The following is a 13,710-nucleotide window of genomic DNA, read 5'->3' on the forward strand; positions in this document are numbered from 1 at the left end:
GCTAGGTCGAATTAAGCCTCTATTTAGTAATTCTTCTACTTGACTCTGGATTTCTTTTTGCTCTATTTGATTGTGCCTATATGGGGCTTTGCAAGGTGGTTGTGTGCCAGGTATTAGGTCAATCTTATGGTCTTCTGGACGTGATGGAGGTAAACCTGGTGGTAGGTCTTCTGCAAAACAGTCCTTAAAATATGCAAGAAATTCCTTATGTCTAGGGTGCATATGAGTTTCTTTTGCGTGTAATTCATTCACCCAAATGAGATATGATTTAGTGTTCTTGCGTAGTGCACGTTTTGCTTGGGTATGCGAAAGCAGTGGAAACATATGAGATGCATGCATACCAAATAATGTAATAGATTTTCCTTGAAAATTAATATTCATTGTGTGTGTGGAATAATCTATATTGGGATTATGTTGGTGTCTCCATGGCATTCCTAGAATAATGTCGCTAGATTGTAATGGGACAACTAAGAAATTTCTTCTTTCAATATATGGACCAATTTGAATTTCTAAATCTTGAACTTCTTGTGTGCCATTGTACCTAGTACCTAAAAATGCAGCTTTTATGCGATAGTGCGTAGGTACTGTATGCAATTTCAATTCCTTTACCAATTTTGCTGAAATAAAGTCATGGGTACTACCGTCATCATGTAATATAATTCTTTCTTTTCCATGCACCATACATTTCATAGTCAACAATGAATGTGAAGTAAGCATACCTGGTAAAGTGTCGGAAGTAGTAGTAGGATCATCTTCTTCTTCAGTGAAATCCGGCATATCCTCATGCTCGTCTTCGTCCATAGCTCCAAGGTAGTTGATATGTGCTGATGGCTTCTTTGAATGACAATTTGCTGCGAGATGGCCTGGCTGGTGACACTTGTAGCATACGATGGGCTTGGCTTTGGTCACATTATTTGCAATGGCTGGGAGTCTGGGTATATTTGGATTTGCTTGAGGAATAGGCTTAGGATTTGGATTGACAATGGATGGTAATGCAGGTGGTTTAGGCCAATTCTTGCGGAAAGATGGTGATGAGAAACGACCTGGATTAAACCTTCTGAAATTTGAATTGAATTGTTTAGATCCATAATTACCGTTTGCTTGGAATGGCTGTGGTCGTCGATCTCTTCCACGTAACTTATCTTCAGTGTCGTGAGCTAAGGAGATGGCGTCTTCAAGGGTAGCAGGCTTGAACATATTCACCTCAGCGTAGTAATGTCCAAGAAGTCCAGACATGTACTTCCGCTTATGTGTCGTCTCTGGTACATCTTCAAGCATGCGTAGCTGTAGGAGTGCATTCCAAAAACGCTCTGTATACTGTGGAATAGGCTCACGGTCGCGCTGTTGGAGTAAATCCCATTGCTTGATTGCCTTCTCATGAAATTGCGGTGGAAGGAAATTTTGCATGAACTTTTTCTTGAAATCTTCCCATGTAGCAGGACATTCTATGCTCTTGCGGACGACAGTCCACCAAAGTGATGCTCTATCTATCAGATGATTAGTAACACACTTGATTTTATCTTTCTCAGGATAAGTTTCCTCATGGAAATAGTCATCAAACTGGCTAATGAATGATAAAACAGTCTTTCCTTCTCTTATGCCATTGAAAGTGCGAAACTTGAAACTTCGTTTACTTATCTTGGATTCCTTGCGAATGGTTTGCGCTTCAAGAGTGGCGTCGATGGTACGGCGAATCAGATCTTCAGCTTGAGGTTCTTCTTTGTCAGTGGACGCTCCTTGTAGCTTTGTCAATTGCGCTTGCAAGACTTGCCTAGCTCTTCGCTCTTCTTCCAATTGCAGCATGATAAGATCCAGCTTTTGTTCCATGATAGGCTCGGGTAGATCGTCTTCAGCCATAGGATCATCCATATGTGGGGTAGTCATCCTGTAAAACTCAACAAACCTTTCTCACTCAAAATCAGTTAGCGGGATGAGCGTAGCTCAAATTTGGGGTTACAAGGCTATGTATTTTTGGGTATTTTCTTCTTCAATTTTCAGAAATTCTGCAATATTTCTGTATCCGTTTGCTGAAAGTACTTCAACGAACTTGTAGATAGGTAAAACAGCTTGCTGCGAACAACTTTCCAGTTCAGAGTTTTTGCAAACGAACAAGTCTTCTATGAGTTTCGAGCGTTAGTCAGTTCTGATTTAGTCTGACTTGCAGAGTTGCAGACTTAACAGACTTGCAGAGTTGTAGACTTGCTGGACTTAGCCGACTTGCAGAACTTGCAGTACTTGATTAGAGTCGACTTGCGAAACTTGACTTCTGGAGTGTGTGACCGGGAGTTACTGACTTTGTTTGCCTTAACTGACTTGCAGGGTTTGGAGTAACTTAAGCTTAATGAGTTAAGCTTAAGCTTAATAAGCTTAAGTATGGAAGGAAGCAGCACATCGCCGTTTTTTTTCGTGAAGGGAGGGGGGGTCCGTTTTTTCCGCCGAAAATTTCGGGGCCCTCCTCTTGCCAGTCGACTGATGATTATGAAGCTTATAAAGCTTCTTAAGCTTTGTCTTAAGCTTTTTTTTTAATGAAAGAATGAGAAAATTAGGCAAGCTTATCTGTAACTCCACGACTTCATGAAGGAAGTGTTTGAGTGGTCCTCCGCCGATAGAGATTGGTCCTTCGCGATCTGACAGTGGAAATAGGGGTTCTTAATCGCCAGAAGTCTGCCTGTATCGACGGTTCGCGACGAGATTGACTGTAGAGGCCGTTTGTTCCTGGAGCTCCGCCTTCGCCCGAGATTGGTAGCGATTGGAAGCCCTTGATCTCTGCTCCGCTCTGATACCACTGGTGCGCAGATCGGTCGCAGATAGCTCACGTGGTGAATTCCCAAAGGTCCCCAAGAACAAAGTACTCTACTTTTTAGCACAAAAACCCATGTAAAAGCAAGCACGACATGAGACAAGAGACAAATTGGGTTCAATCTCCCCCATGCCTTGTGTGAGCGCTTCACAAAGCATGTATTTAATGTATATTTCCAATCTTTATGCTCAAAAATAGCCCAATTACAAAAATATGACAAGCTTTTAGCTTTTGAGTTTACTTTCTACCAAAAATAGGAAAATAAAGCTAATGGACGGTGCCCATAGAGTCTGGCACGCCCAATCTCAATGTCCAAATAGAAATAACATATCCAGGCACATAAGCGCATACAAAATAATAATAAATAATCGATGTCTCTATAGTCATAACAAAATATAGGCGTGGCGCCTATCAAAATCTAATCCAAAGGTCGAAAACCCGCTAGACTCCAATGCTTTCCTCCGCACTGCTGCTATCTCTACACATCAACTGAAGCATTCACAATCGTTAGTAAAATAACACAATTAAACCGACAAAAGTGAATACCTAGCAGTCTTCAGCTACATAAATAAATCAACTGGTTAGAAATAAATCCTAACCTTAATTTATTACGAGTGCGCACTCTAAACTCATAAATGCTTATTAATTTAATATGCATTTTGCGGAATCACCCGCTATGGAATCACCCATGTACACACTAAATTAATGAAACGCCCGAAAAGGATAGGCGTCCCCATCAACTTCTCGCACAAAGAATCCTCTTTGCGTATGAGCCCCGGTCATCTAAGTTTACGGAATCCACCGTAAAACCTCACGGAATCCACCGTGGAATATGCCTCCTGGCATCATATGCATCTCGGCCCATTCACTCAATGCTTGTTCCACGATAGAGCCATATATCTTGGCCAACATGTGTCCAATCATGATAGTTCGATAGTTACTAGGTAGCGCGGGGTCTCCACTCTTAAAGAGCGGCACAATAATATGGTATGACCAACAGGTTGGAAATCCCTCACAAACTGCCCTATTAAAGATGTGAGCCAGCGTTGGTGCCAAAATATCACAGGCATGCGTGAAGTGTTTAGCCACTAAACCATCATGATCTTGGGCTCTTCCATTTTTCAGTTTCCATATAGCATTCCTCACTTTTTTTCCTGTGAAAAATCTGCAATTTGCTGGTCTTGAGGTTGAGGAGAGTGGCATAGGCTCTTGGCCAGGAATATCATAGAGTGTGCAAGCATATCCATGCCAATCATCTGGTCTAGTAATTTGTAGGGGTGGCTGGTTCTCATGCATCTTTTTCCATGCTCTCTTGCTGTCCTGCCCCAAGAACATGAAATACATTTCTGTTTCTAGTCTGCTCAGGTATTCCTGCTTCTTTTTGCGTACCAACCGTCTGAAGTGTGTTCGAGCATGCTTATGTGTACATATGCCAAGTGCTATCTCTCTCACTGAAAACGTGCTCGTGTCTCTCTGCACTCATCATCATACCAGCCATTCTGTAGGGCATTACCTCGTGGAGGTTTATCTGACGGTATAGTGTGTGGGAAAGCATATGCTGCTGAAGTGTGTATTATCTCGGCCAACTGTTCTGTAAACTCATCCAGAGAGGCCTGTGTGTCTAGCTCCCTCAATGTATCTCGCACAGTAGTGCTATATATGTGTGAGGTCGCTTCCACAAAATCATAGCGTGGTAATTTTGGTATGTGTGACTGTGCTTCGTGTATATGCCCATATTGCATTGTGAAAGCTAGAATAGCATGGTCTGCTACTAATCCAATTGGTTTGTCTGAGATTTCAAAGCTTTTTATGTCAGGTAGTAAGTTGGGTGATCCAATCAAATAGTCCACTGTGCTTGACCCTTTCTTGTTATTCCAACATGTGAAGCCATTAGATCTTGGCCACTGTGGTAGCCCGTTAAGGATGGCCAAACCATGTGCACTTCCCAATGCCAGTAGGTGTGTTCCATATTCTGTTATCTCTCTATCTTGGGCCAGAGAGAGAGAGAGAGAGAGAGAGAGAGAGTCCATCTTTTATAAACCAAGGTTTATGGAATGACGTTGAGGATATCGGTATGTTTTGGCACTTTAATGCTACCAACATGGAAGGAATTGATGTAATCCCACTTGTCCCACTCATCAATCAGAGTAGTAATACCCATTTTTCTTTTTTGAATGTTGGTCAAGAGGCCACACTATAGTCAACTCTTTATTTTGATGTAAAAGATTGGCGATCTTACTTTTTTGAGATGTACAAGGCTTGTTGGTCCTCTTTTTTAGATTGAAAATTGTTCCATGCTTTGATTTTGGGTACAATTTGGGACTTGAATAAATTGACTTGTAATTTTGGACTCCTTTTCTAAAAATTGCAATTTGAAAGGTGGATTTATGTGTGATTGATTTTTTTGTATGTTTATTGAGAGGGCACCATGTAGGCTTGAGTGGAATATGGTGCTTAGGTGGAGCATCTTCGGTGTTAAAAGATAGAAAATATGGCACCATGTCGGCTTGGGTGGAATGCGGTGCTTCGATGGAGTTGCTTCGGTGCATCGCTGTTTAAAGATGTATCGTTCTTAGATAGATTGAGAGGCACCAGTGTTGAAAGATAGAAGAGATGTTTGTTGAGAGGGCGCTTTGTAGGCTTGGGTGGAGTATCTTGGGTGCACTATGGTTAAAAGATAGAAAAGATTCAGGGAGATTTCGATGCCTTGTACCACCTTGAGACGGCTGGGTTGTCTGAGATTTCCTTGTTCGACAAGCCTCCGAATGACGAGCGTACTGTATCTGCAGGAATGGAAGCAAATGAGCAGCAGCCAGTAAAGAAGCGAATCCCCATCATCATACCATCACATGAGCAGGTCCAGCAGCAATCTCGTCCCCAGCCCCCACCATCTCTCTTCACACCCTCTTCTTCTTCGTCATCTCAGCCTCCTCACACTCAACACCCTTCCCAAAACCGACCTCCTCCTCCAAATCAGTCCCATCAAGCCACAGCAGGAGGACCTGATTCGTTTATGCAGGCCTTTGCATTTGTTAAGCAAACAGAATTTTATTCCCCGCCCCCTGCTCCCGCTCCTCCCCCAGCCCCCCAGGAACCTCCTGCTTCCTCTCTTTCTTCTCAAGGTGCAAACAGAAGCTTTGGGAGCACCGGTGGCGTAGCAAAACCAGAGTAATTTACTTTCTTTATTCTTCTTTTGATTGTGTTTTTGTTGTTTTCTATTAAATTTTGTTTGGTTGTAGATTGGTTTTTTTCTTCATTCTATTTGCAGTACTAGAGAATCAGGTCCGTTGCCAACACATAGTGCCATGCACTTTCCTTTTAGTGCTTATAAAAATCTAAACGAGATTTTGTATGTCTAGAAAATATACATGTGCAGCCAGGATTGCAAAGCATAGCTCAATCCATGATAGCCGGAGGCATCCCACCCCAAAGTAGCTAGGGCATCAACCAAAAGGTGCACATTGGCTGCCCAAAGTAGTTAGGGCATCAACCAAAAGGTGCACATTGGCTGCCCAGTGGCCTACCAAGGCTATAGAGATGATGGTTATCTTACCTTAGGATCCCAAAGGGTCATCCCAAAGAGGCCAAGGCATTGGGTGCTCACTAGTGGCTTACGAGGACTTGCAAAAGTGATGGTGTCGCTTTGAACCCTACACACGACCAACTTCTTTTTTGGTTTACTTTTGTCCTTTAAAGTATCTATGCCCTTGGGGGAGAACAAGGGATGGTTAGAACTAACATCTTTGTTCTTTTAACTATTTGTGCCTGAGGGGGAAAACAAGGGATGGTCAGAACCAACATCACAAAACAAAAGGCTGTCCCAACCACCCGTGGGTACCAATGATGAAGAAAATACAGGAGTATGTGTTGTATGTTGCCAAAGGGAGAATATTTCCATATGAGTTGTCATAAATATGGTGGATCCAACTCAACCACTCTTTGATTAAGGAAAAGGAATAAATATACACAAATGCATGTTTACTAGAACATAATGCTAATGCATGGAGAGGACCTAAAGGGAAAGAATGTGCCTATATTTGAAGATCCCCTTGAGTGTGGTGTGTGGTTGGATAGGTGGAATGGTGAATGTGGATGTGAAAAATGGTGTAAATGTAGGTATGGTTGAAGTGAAAGAGAAGGATGGGATGGGTCGGGTTTAAGGTCATCTTCCCTTCAAAGTTCTTCATTTTGGATATCTAGCTTTCAAATGAAGGCTTAGTGTTGGGTGTAAAGTCCCTTCATCTCCGTATATAAAGTTATACGGGTGTGAACACACCCTTATTGTACCCTAACATATAAATACATTCTTTATTCTTTGTGTACCATCACAATCTAGTACACCTATCTCTTTGCATTCACTCTCTCTCACTCTAAACACTATTGCTCTCGCTTCTATCTCGCACTTCCATTTCACATTCTCCCCTTCAAACTAGTATCAGAGTTGCGGCTAAGGTGTGCGTGCTTCTCGAAGTCCGTGTTGGTCTAGCTTGTTTGCATGATGAAACATTAGGTCGTCACTTTATTCAGATACGTGTGTGTACTTGATAGACAGGCGACAAGTCCAAAACCCTAAATCTATGCAGGCAATAGCTTGATAGACAGGTGACAGGTCCGAAACCCTAAATCCAAATAGGTGACAGGCTATCCAATAGGCAACAACTCACGTGTGTGCAAACGATAGTGTTTTTAGGAGGGGACAGCTCAACAACAGCTCCTTGACCAGGCGACAAACAGGTTATAGTTGACGTGACCAAGCGGTAGTCCATTTTGACGAGCGGGAATAGCTCACGAGAGCTCCTATAGGTCATGATAGATTGTTTCACAAATTTTTGTGACTAAGCACACTAAAACAGGTCCCGGCTCACGCGTGGAAGCACAATTAAGCTTTTTCAGCAATTTTATGGTAGAAATTTGGGGCTTTTCCTAGATTTAATGCTGTTCATGCACAATAGTGACATTTGACCCAAAAATTGCAAACATTGTGACATTGGCTTTGGAAAAATTTGGAGTTTTTCATGTATCAGTAAAACTTTGCTCAATAGTGACATTGGTACACATTTAGACTTGGGAAATTTGGGGCTTTTGCAAAATTTTGTGGAATTTTGCAAAATTTTCTCGTTTTATGCTCTCGAGAACAAGTATCAATGTAATCGGGGTACATTGGTTAGTGAAATTTTGGGGCTTTTGTTGAAATTTGTGAATTTTGGTAAAATTGATGTGTGAAATGCACTTTAGCAACATTGCTGAAGCAATCTTGGTGCTGAAAGTAGTGTAATTTGAGTTATATATCTCCCACTTGTGAGATTGTGGAGAAATTGTAGAGAATTTCTTGTTTATTTGTGTATCAGAAGTTGATTTGGGCACATATGTATGCAATATACATGTTAGGGAGCTCCTATTGGGTTGATGTATTGCTGAATATTCATGGTGTAACAGTCTTAGAGATCATTTGCAGATCTGGGATTGTTGCAGATGTATTTTTGGTGATATTGTTGAAGTGGGAGTCACCTTGCAGTGATGTATGCATGGAATGTATGCCGAAATTTCAGATATATTACTAAAAGTCATCTTTTCTACTGCTGTACATGTATTTGGGCATTGTCAGTAATATAGTGATACTAAATCTTGCTCTTGATTTGTGAAATTTTGGGCTGAAATTAGCTGAATATTCAACTTCTTGTTTGCTGTCATAAATTACAGCATTGGTTTTTTGGCGTATTGCTGAAAAATGGGAACTAATGCTTCTAGCAGGAGTGACACTTAATCTCTCCTTGAAATCAAGAGGTTTGATGGCACTGGCTTTGATATGTGGAAGGACAGGATGCAAGGCATTTTGTTTCTCAAGGATTGTGATAATACTCTCTTGGATACTAAGCAATAGATACATGAACTGTAGTTTTAAGAGCCTATCCCCAAAATTGCTGTGGGAGATTAGCTATGGACAGCATGCATCTGACTCTCTCACAAAGTGTGCGATTAAATCTTTTAGCCATGCCATTTGATGCATGATTATAAGGGGCTGTCAATTCCCTCTTAATGCCAGGCATCTCACAAAACTTGTTAAATTCATTTGAGACATACTCATCCCCATTATCTGTTCTTATGGCTTTCAACTTAAGCCCTTTCTATGTGGTAATAAAAGCATGAAACTTTTTAAAAACATCCAACACTTCCTTTTTGCTCTTAAGTACATACACCCATGACTTTCTATTGAAATCATCAATGAAAGTCACAAAGTAGCGTGCACCCCCATACGAATTAATAGGCATAGTGCACACATCAGAGTGTACTAAGTCAACAGCATTAGACTTCTTAACGACACCAGAGTAATAAGGAGACTTTACTTGTTTTCCATATAAGTAATCATTACAAAATTTGAGACCAGAGCCTTTGACATCAAATCTCCCTAAAGAGGAGAGAACTTGAAGGCCTTTATGGCTCATATGACCAAGTCTTTTGTGCCAAAGCTCCATCTTTGAATCGATTTCAGCGAGACAACCAAGAACTTGCCAGGTAATGCTTTACAATGCAAGTAATATAAAGTTCCCCTTTTGCTTGCTGCCTTCAACAATCAGCATAGAGCCCTTATGGACCTTCCAAGATCCACCACCAAAGGTAGTAAAATACCCTTTAGCATCAAGCTGCCCAACTGATAGTAGACTTTTCTTTATGCCAGGTACAAATCTGGCATCCTGCAAAATCAGCTCTTGGCCATTTTTAAGGGCCAAATGAATGGTGTCAACACCCTCTATCTCACATACATAGTTATTACCCAAGTAAACCTTGCCTAGGCAACTTGCAATGTATTCAGAAAATGACTCCAAAGAGGGGGTAACATGAAAAGAGGCACTGCTGTCCACTATCCATGATTGTGACAGCCTATCATGAGCTGAAAGTAAGACATCAATTACCTTCTTTTTGGTGATGTGCATATCACCTGCTGCTGCCATAATATCTGCATCATTACATGAGGCTACAACAAGTATCTCTTCAGTGTTAGGAAGCTCTTCAATGACCACACTAGATGCAACATTTGCCTTTGCAACTTCTTTTGAGGAAGAGCTGTCATCATCTTTCTTATCATCCTTCTTTTTTTTACCCTGCTGTTTTTTTCTTTCTTGCACTTTCTTGAAGTACCGGCAATTTACCTTCTAGTGATTACTTTGATGGCCCATTGCCCGGAGGACTGCATTTCGCTCCCTTCATTGTGCAAATTTCCCATAGGTACTGCCGCCTGATTCTGACAGGACAATGCAGTTATCTTTTGAGCTTTGGCTCTGTTGCATCAACTTTTCTTCTCATAGCACGATTAAGTGCATCATTATTGTGTTGTTCTTGTGTTTTTAAGTTTCTCTTCTCTCTTAGTGTTTGCTGTATACACTGTGTTACTCCTTGTAAACCCTAATGTCTTTCTGCATCGTTGCTTATTTTGACATGGTATTAGAGTATAACTATTATTTTTGACCCTTCTCTTTCTCTCTCACCCATCCACTCTTTTACAAGTTGACACTCCAGTGCTATGAGTTTTCCATAAGTAGATGGACAGATCACCGAGTGGTGCTTCTCTTGCTGCCTCACCAGAAACCCCATCGATGCTTGCCACCATGGACCCTTTGCTCCCTACTCCACCGGAGTATATGCGTCTATCCTTAGGCACTTGTGCGTCCTCTTCCTTTTGGGCTACAGAGTTTATTTTGCACTGGCTTTTAGATTTTTATGCTCAAGGCAATAAGACGCATCCAATGCACACTAAGCCCTTTCGAGCCATAAGAGGATCGTTTGGTACCATGGTCTTCTCACGACCGCCGCAATGCGCTACGAAGGTTGCTTCTACTTCTTCTAGGATTTTAGGAATGCCACCTCGACCGAGAGACTGTGATTGTTGGCTACCGTCCCTTCAACAGTCCAATCCTTCAAGAGACAATGATTGTTCGACCCCTTCTATTACTTTGGCGCTGCAGTGTTCTTCACTAAGAGAGTGTGAAACCTGCGTCTCACCTTTCCCCACCCTCTACTATTCAGGTTAAAGAGGCTACCTCTGGGCGTTCGACACTCCGAATACCTTTTTTTGCATGACCAACGGTACTTCCTTCATCATTAGATGATTTGGAGTCCGTGATCCATGAGTTTTTAGATTCCCTCTCTCTCGTCAAGAGAGATTCAGAGGGGAATATACTTTTTTTGTCCTCCAAGGAGGTTCCTACTTCTTCTTTGGCTTCAAAGGGGGCCCTTGCACCTTCATCCTTAGGGAGGCATCCTCTCATCATGAAGTTCGTCACCCACCATTTACTCTTTTGGGAGGGCTCTTCGGATAGTCATTTCTCCTATTGATACCCAAGATCTTCAGGTATCGCCTAGATTGGGCCCTTGGAGGTTCAACCGCGACTTGGTGACGAGACCTTCGGCAATCACTTCATTTATTATTCACTTCTACCACTCCTATCTCTCTTTAGTCATTCTTGACCACCTTCTTCGGTCACTACTACCACCTCCCTTCTCTCACTAGCCCCTTCCATTGCCCTCGTACCCCTTCAGGAGGACATTGCGGTTCGTGGCTCTTGGCTGCCTTCACCCTTCCTCTTCTGCCTTAGGCACCCTGTTCTAGCATCAGGTCTTGCATTTGGAGCATTATCCACCTGGTATCACCATCATCTGCTTAGTGTCAACACCCGTCTCCGTCAAGCTCCACCTTCACTTGCGTTTTTCAGTGCGGAGACCTCCTTCCCTGATGTCATCATCTCCAGCTTGGTGTCAACATCCTAGGCTTTGGCAACAATCTACATCATTGAGCGTCAATGTTTTCATCACTCCTCTATCATAGGGGCTGTTGAGACTTACGTTTTTGTAGCTTGGCTCATCCTCCATCATTTGGTGTCATCATTATCGAGTTGGCATCAACATTTGGGCTGTTCTCCTTGCATTTGACGGCTCCAACACTCTGGGCTTGCGTTTTGCTACCTAGGTCACTCCTTGACATCAGAGGATTGTGGTTCGCTCTCTCAACAGCTGGTGATCATCTTCCACATCTTCGATAGTGCTAGAGGATTGTGGTTCGCTCCCTCGACAACTGTCCTTCACCTTCTAGTGATTACTTCGATAGCCCACTGCTCGGAGGATTGCGTTTTGCTCCCTTCATTGTGTAGATTTCCCATAGGAGCTGCTGTGTGATTATGATAGGAGAGTGCAATTATCTTTTGAGTTTCGGCTCGGCTGTATTAGCTTTTCTTCTCGTAGCATGATTCAGTGCCTCTCACTGTGCACTCTGAGTTTTTGAGTTTCTCCTCTCTGAGTGTTTGCTGTACACACTCTGTGTTACTTCCTACAAACCCTATTGTCTCTTTGCACCGTCACTTATTTTGACATGGTATCAGAGCATACTTGTTATTTTTGACAAGCTATTGGTCTATACAAGTATATGTCCATCTAGGGATGTGAGACCATATGTCATAGCCACATGGAAAGAGAAACGGGAAATGGTAATGGGAACAAGGTATGCGAAAATGGGAACTCAAAAAATAGGTAAATTAGGATTTTAAAAATAATTTTTACATTAAACAACTTCACAAGTATTCAGAGACACTCTAAAAGCATACTTTGAACATCATGTTGCATGGATGGTGCCAGATTTATCAAGACTAGTCGATGTTGCAAATAAGACTTGAGTACATAGTGGACACAACACAAAAAAGTTGAAGCTCTAATGATTAAATCTTAAATTTTAAAGACTCAAAGAGCCATAATTTATAAATGTTTGAAGGCTCGGTAACATATAAAAGAATAATGAAAGAGTGAAGGTCCAAGTGACAAGGCCAATAGTACTTACAAAAGTAAAGTCGAGAGTTAAGATTCAAGTCTTACGAGTTGTAACTTAGACCAAATAGTGAATACAGAGTCCGGACTAATGTATTGAGTAGTGAGTACTCAATAAACTATCAAAAAGATACCCAAAAAAAAAAAAAAACTTGGAAGGGCCATTCGCAACATGGAGTGGGAGGCCTGGAACGTTGTAGAATGGCTAATATGGAATATTTGGAACGGCCATTCCCAATGAAATGGGAGGCTTGGAACGCTCCAAACATGGAACATTGTGGAACGGTCGACATGGAATGTTCTAGCCTAGTGGAGTGCTCGTCCCCGAGCATTAGGGAATAGTGTTCCGGTGTGCACCAAGGCTCTGTTTCACTTGTTCCATGTTGCTGCTATATATGCGTGAGGTACAACAATGCCCTATAGATCTAACTCCATCTAGTGAGGATGGGGTGATGTAAGATGTGATAGCTGGGGGGGGGGGGGGGGTGGGCTCCTAGAACAAGCTTCTATCTGGGTGCTCTCTCTATGGTGTGCTGTGTCAGGCTAAAGGCGCTGGGTCATTGTGCAACTCTGATATCTGAGGGATACCTCTCTTGGTCTCTCGGTCCATGTGTCCATATGTCCTTGAGCTAGTGTTGCCTCTTGATAAAACTTTTTCATTGCTGTCTGTCATACTCTGTTCTGTGTATCTGCCACTAGTAGGGATGCTCTGACAAACCTTCCTGCATCCTTGAGATTGAGTAATTCCCACACCCTTGAGATTGAGTAATCTTCCTTGCTGCCATCTTGGAATTGAAGCACCCTCTTGTGACTCCACTGTGAGTTTCTTGAAGGACATCATGCATCTTGTGTCGCAAACACATCTTGTCAAAAGGCCATCCCTTCTGACCCTTTATAGCTATCCAACTATAATTTGGTAATAATTGCCTCTTATCAGGTCTTCTGAATTGGTCTTTTTGAGAAGCCCTCTGTCAACACGAGACAAAAGTACCGATACATCCAAAATTCAGGAAAACTAAAAGTCACTAGTAGAAAACGGAAAACATGAACTGGGAAAGAAAAATGACTACATCTTCGATGTATGTATGTATGTATGTATG

General features: G+C 42.1%; 1 protein-coding gene across 1 annotated transcript in view; it reads left to right on the plus strand.

Annotated features, from left to right (window-relative positions):
* The first annotated feature begins 5,306 nt into the window (after window positions 1-5,306).
* LOC148041274 (DNA excision repair protein ERCC-1-like) overlaps window positions 5,307-13,710 on the plus strand; it is a 31,435-nt gene continuing 23,031 nt past the window's right edge. The window contains exon 1 of the mRNA XM_087678807.1: window positions 5,307-5,968. Within this exon, the coding sequence (XP_087534933.1) occupies window positions 5,592-5,968 (377 nt within the window). The 5' untranslated portion in view covers window positions 5,307-5,591. The remainder of the gene's footprint in view (window positions 5,969-13,710) is intronic.

The sequence above is a fragment of the Lygodium microphyllum genome, chromosome 1, assembly GCF_053477565.2.
Source record: "Lygodium microphyllum isolate KBCC chromosome 1, Lygodium_microphyllum_v1.1.10, whole genome shotgun sequence".
Classification (NCBI taxonomy): domain Eukaryota; kingdom Viridiplantae; phylum Streptophyta; class Polypodiopsida; order Schizaeales; family Lygodiaceae; genus Lygodium; species Lygodium microphyllum.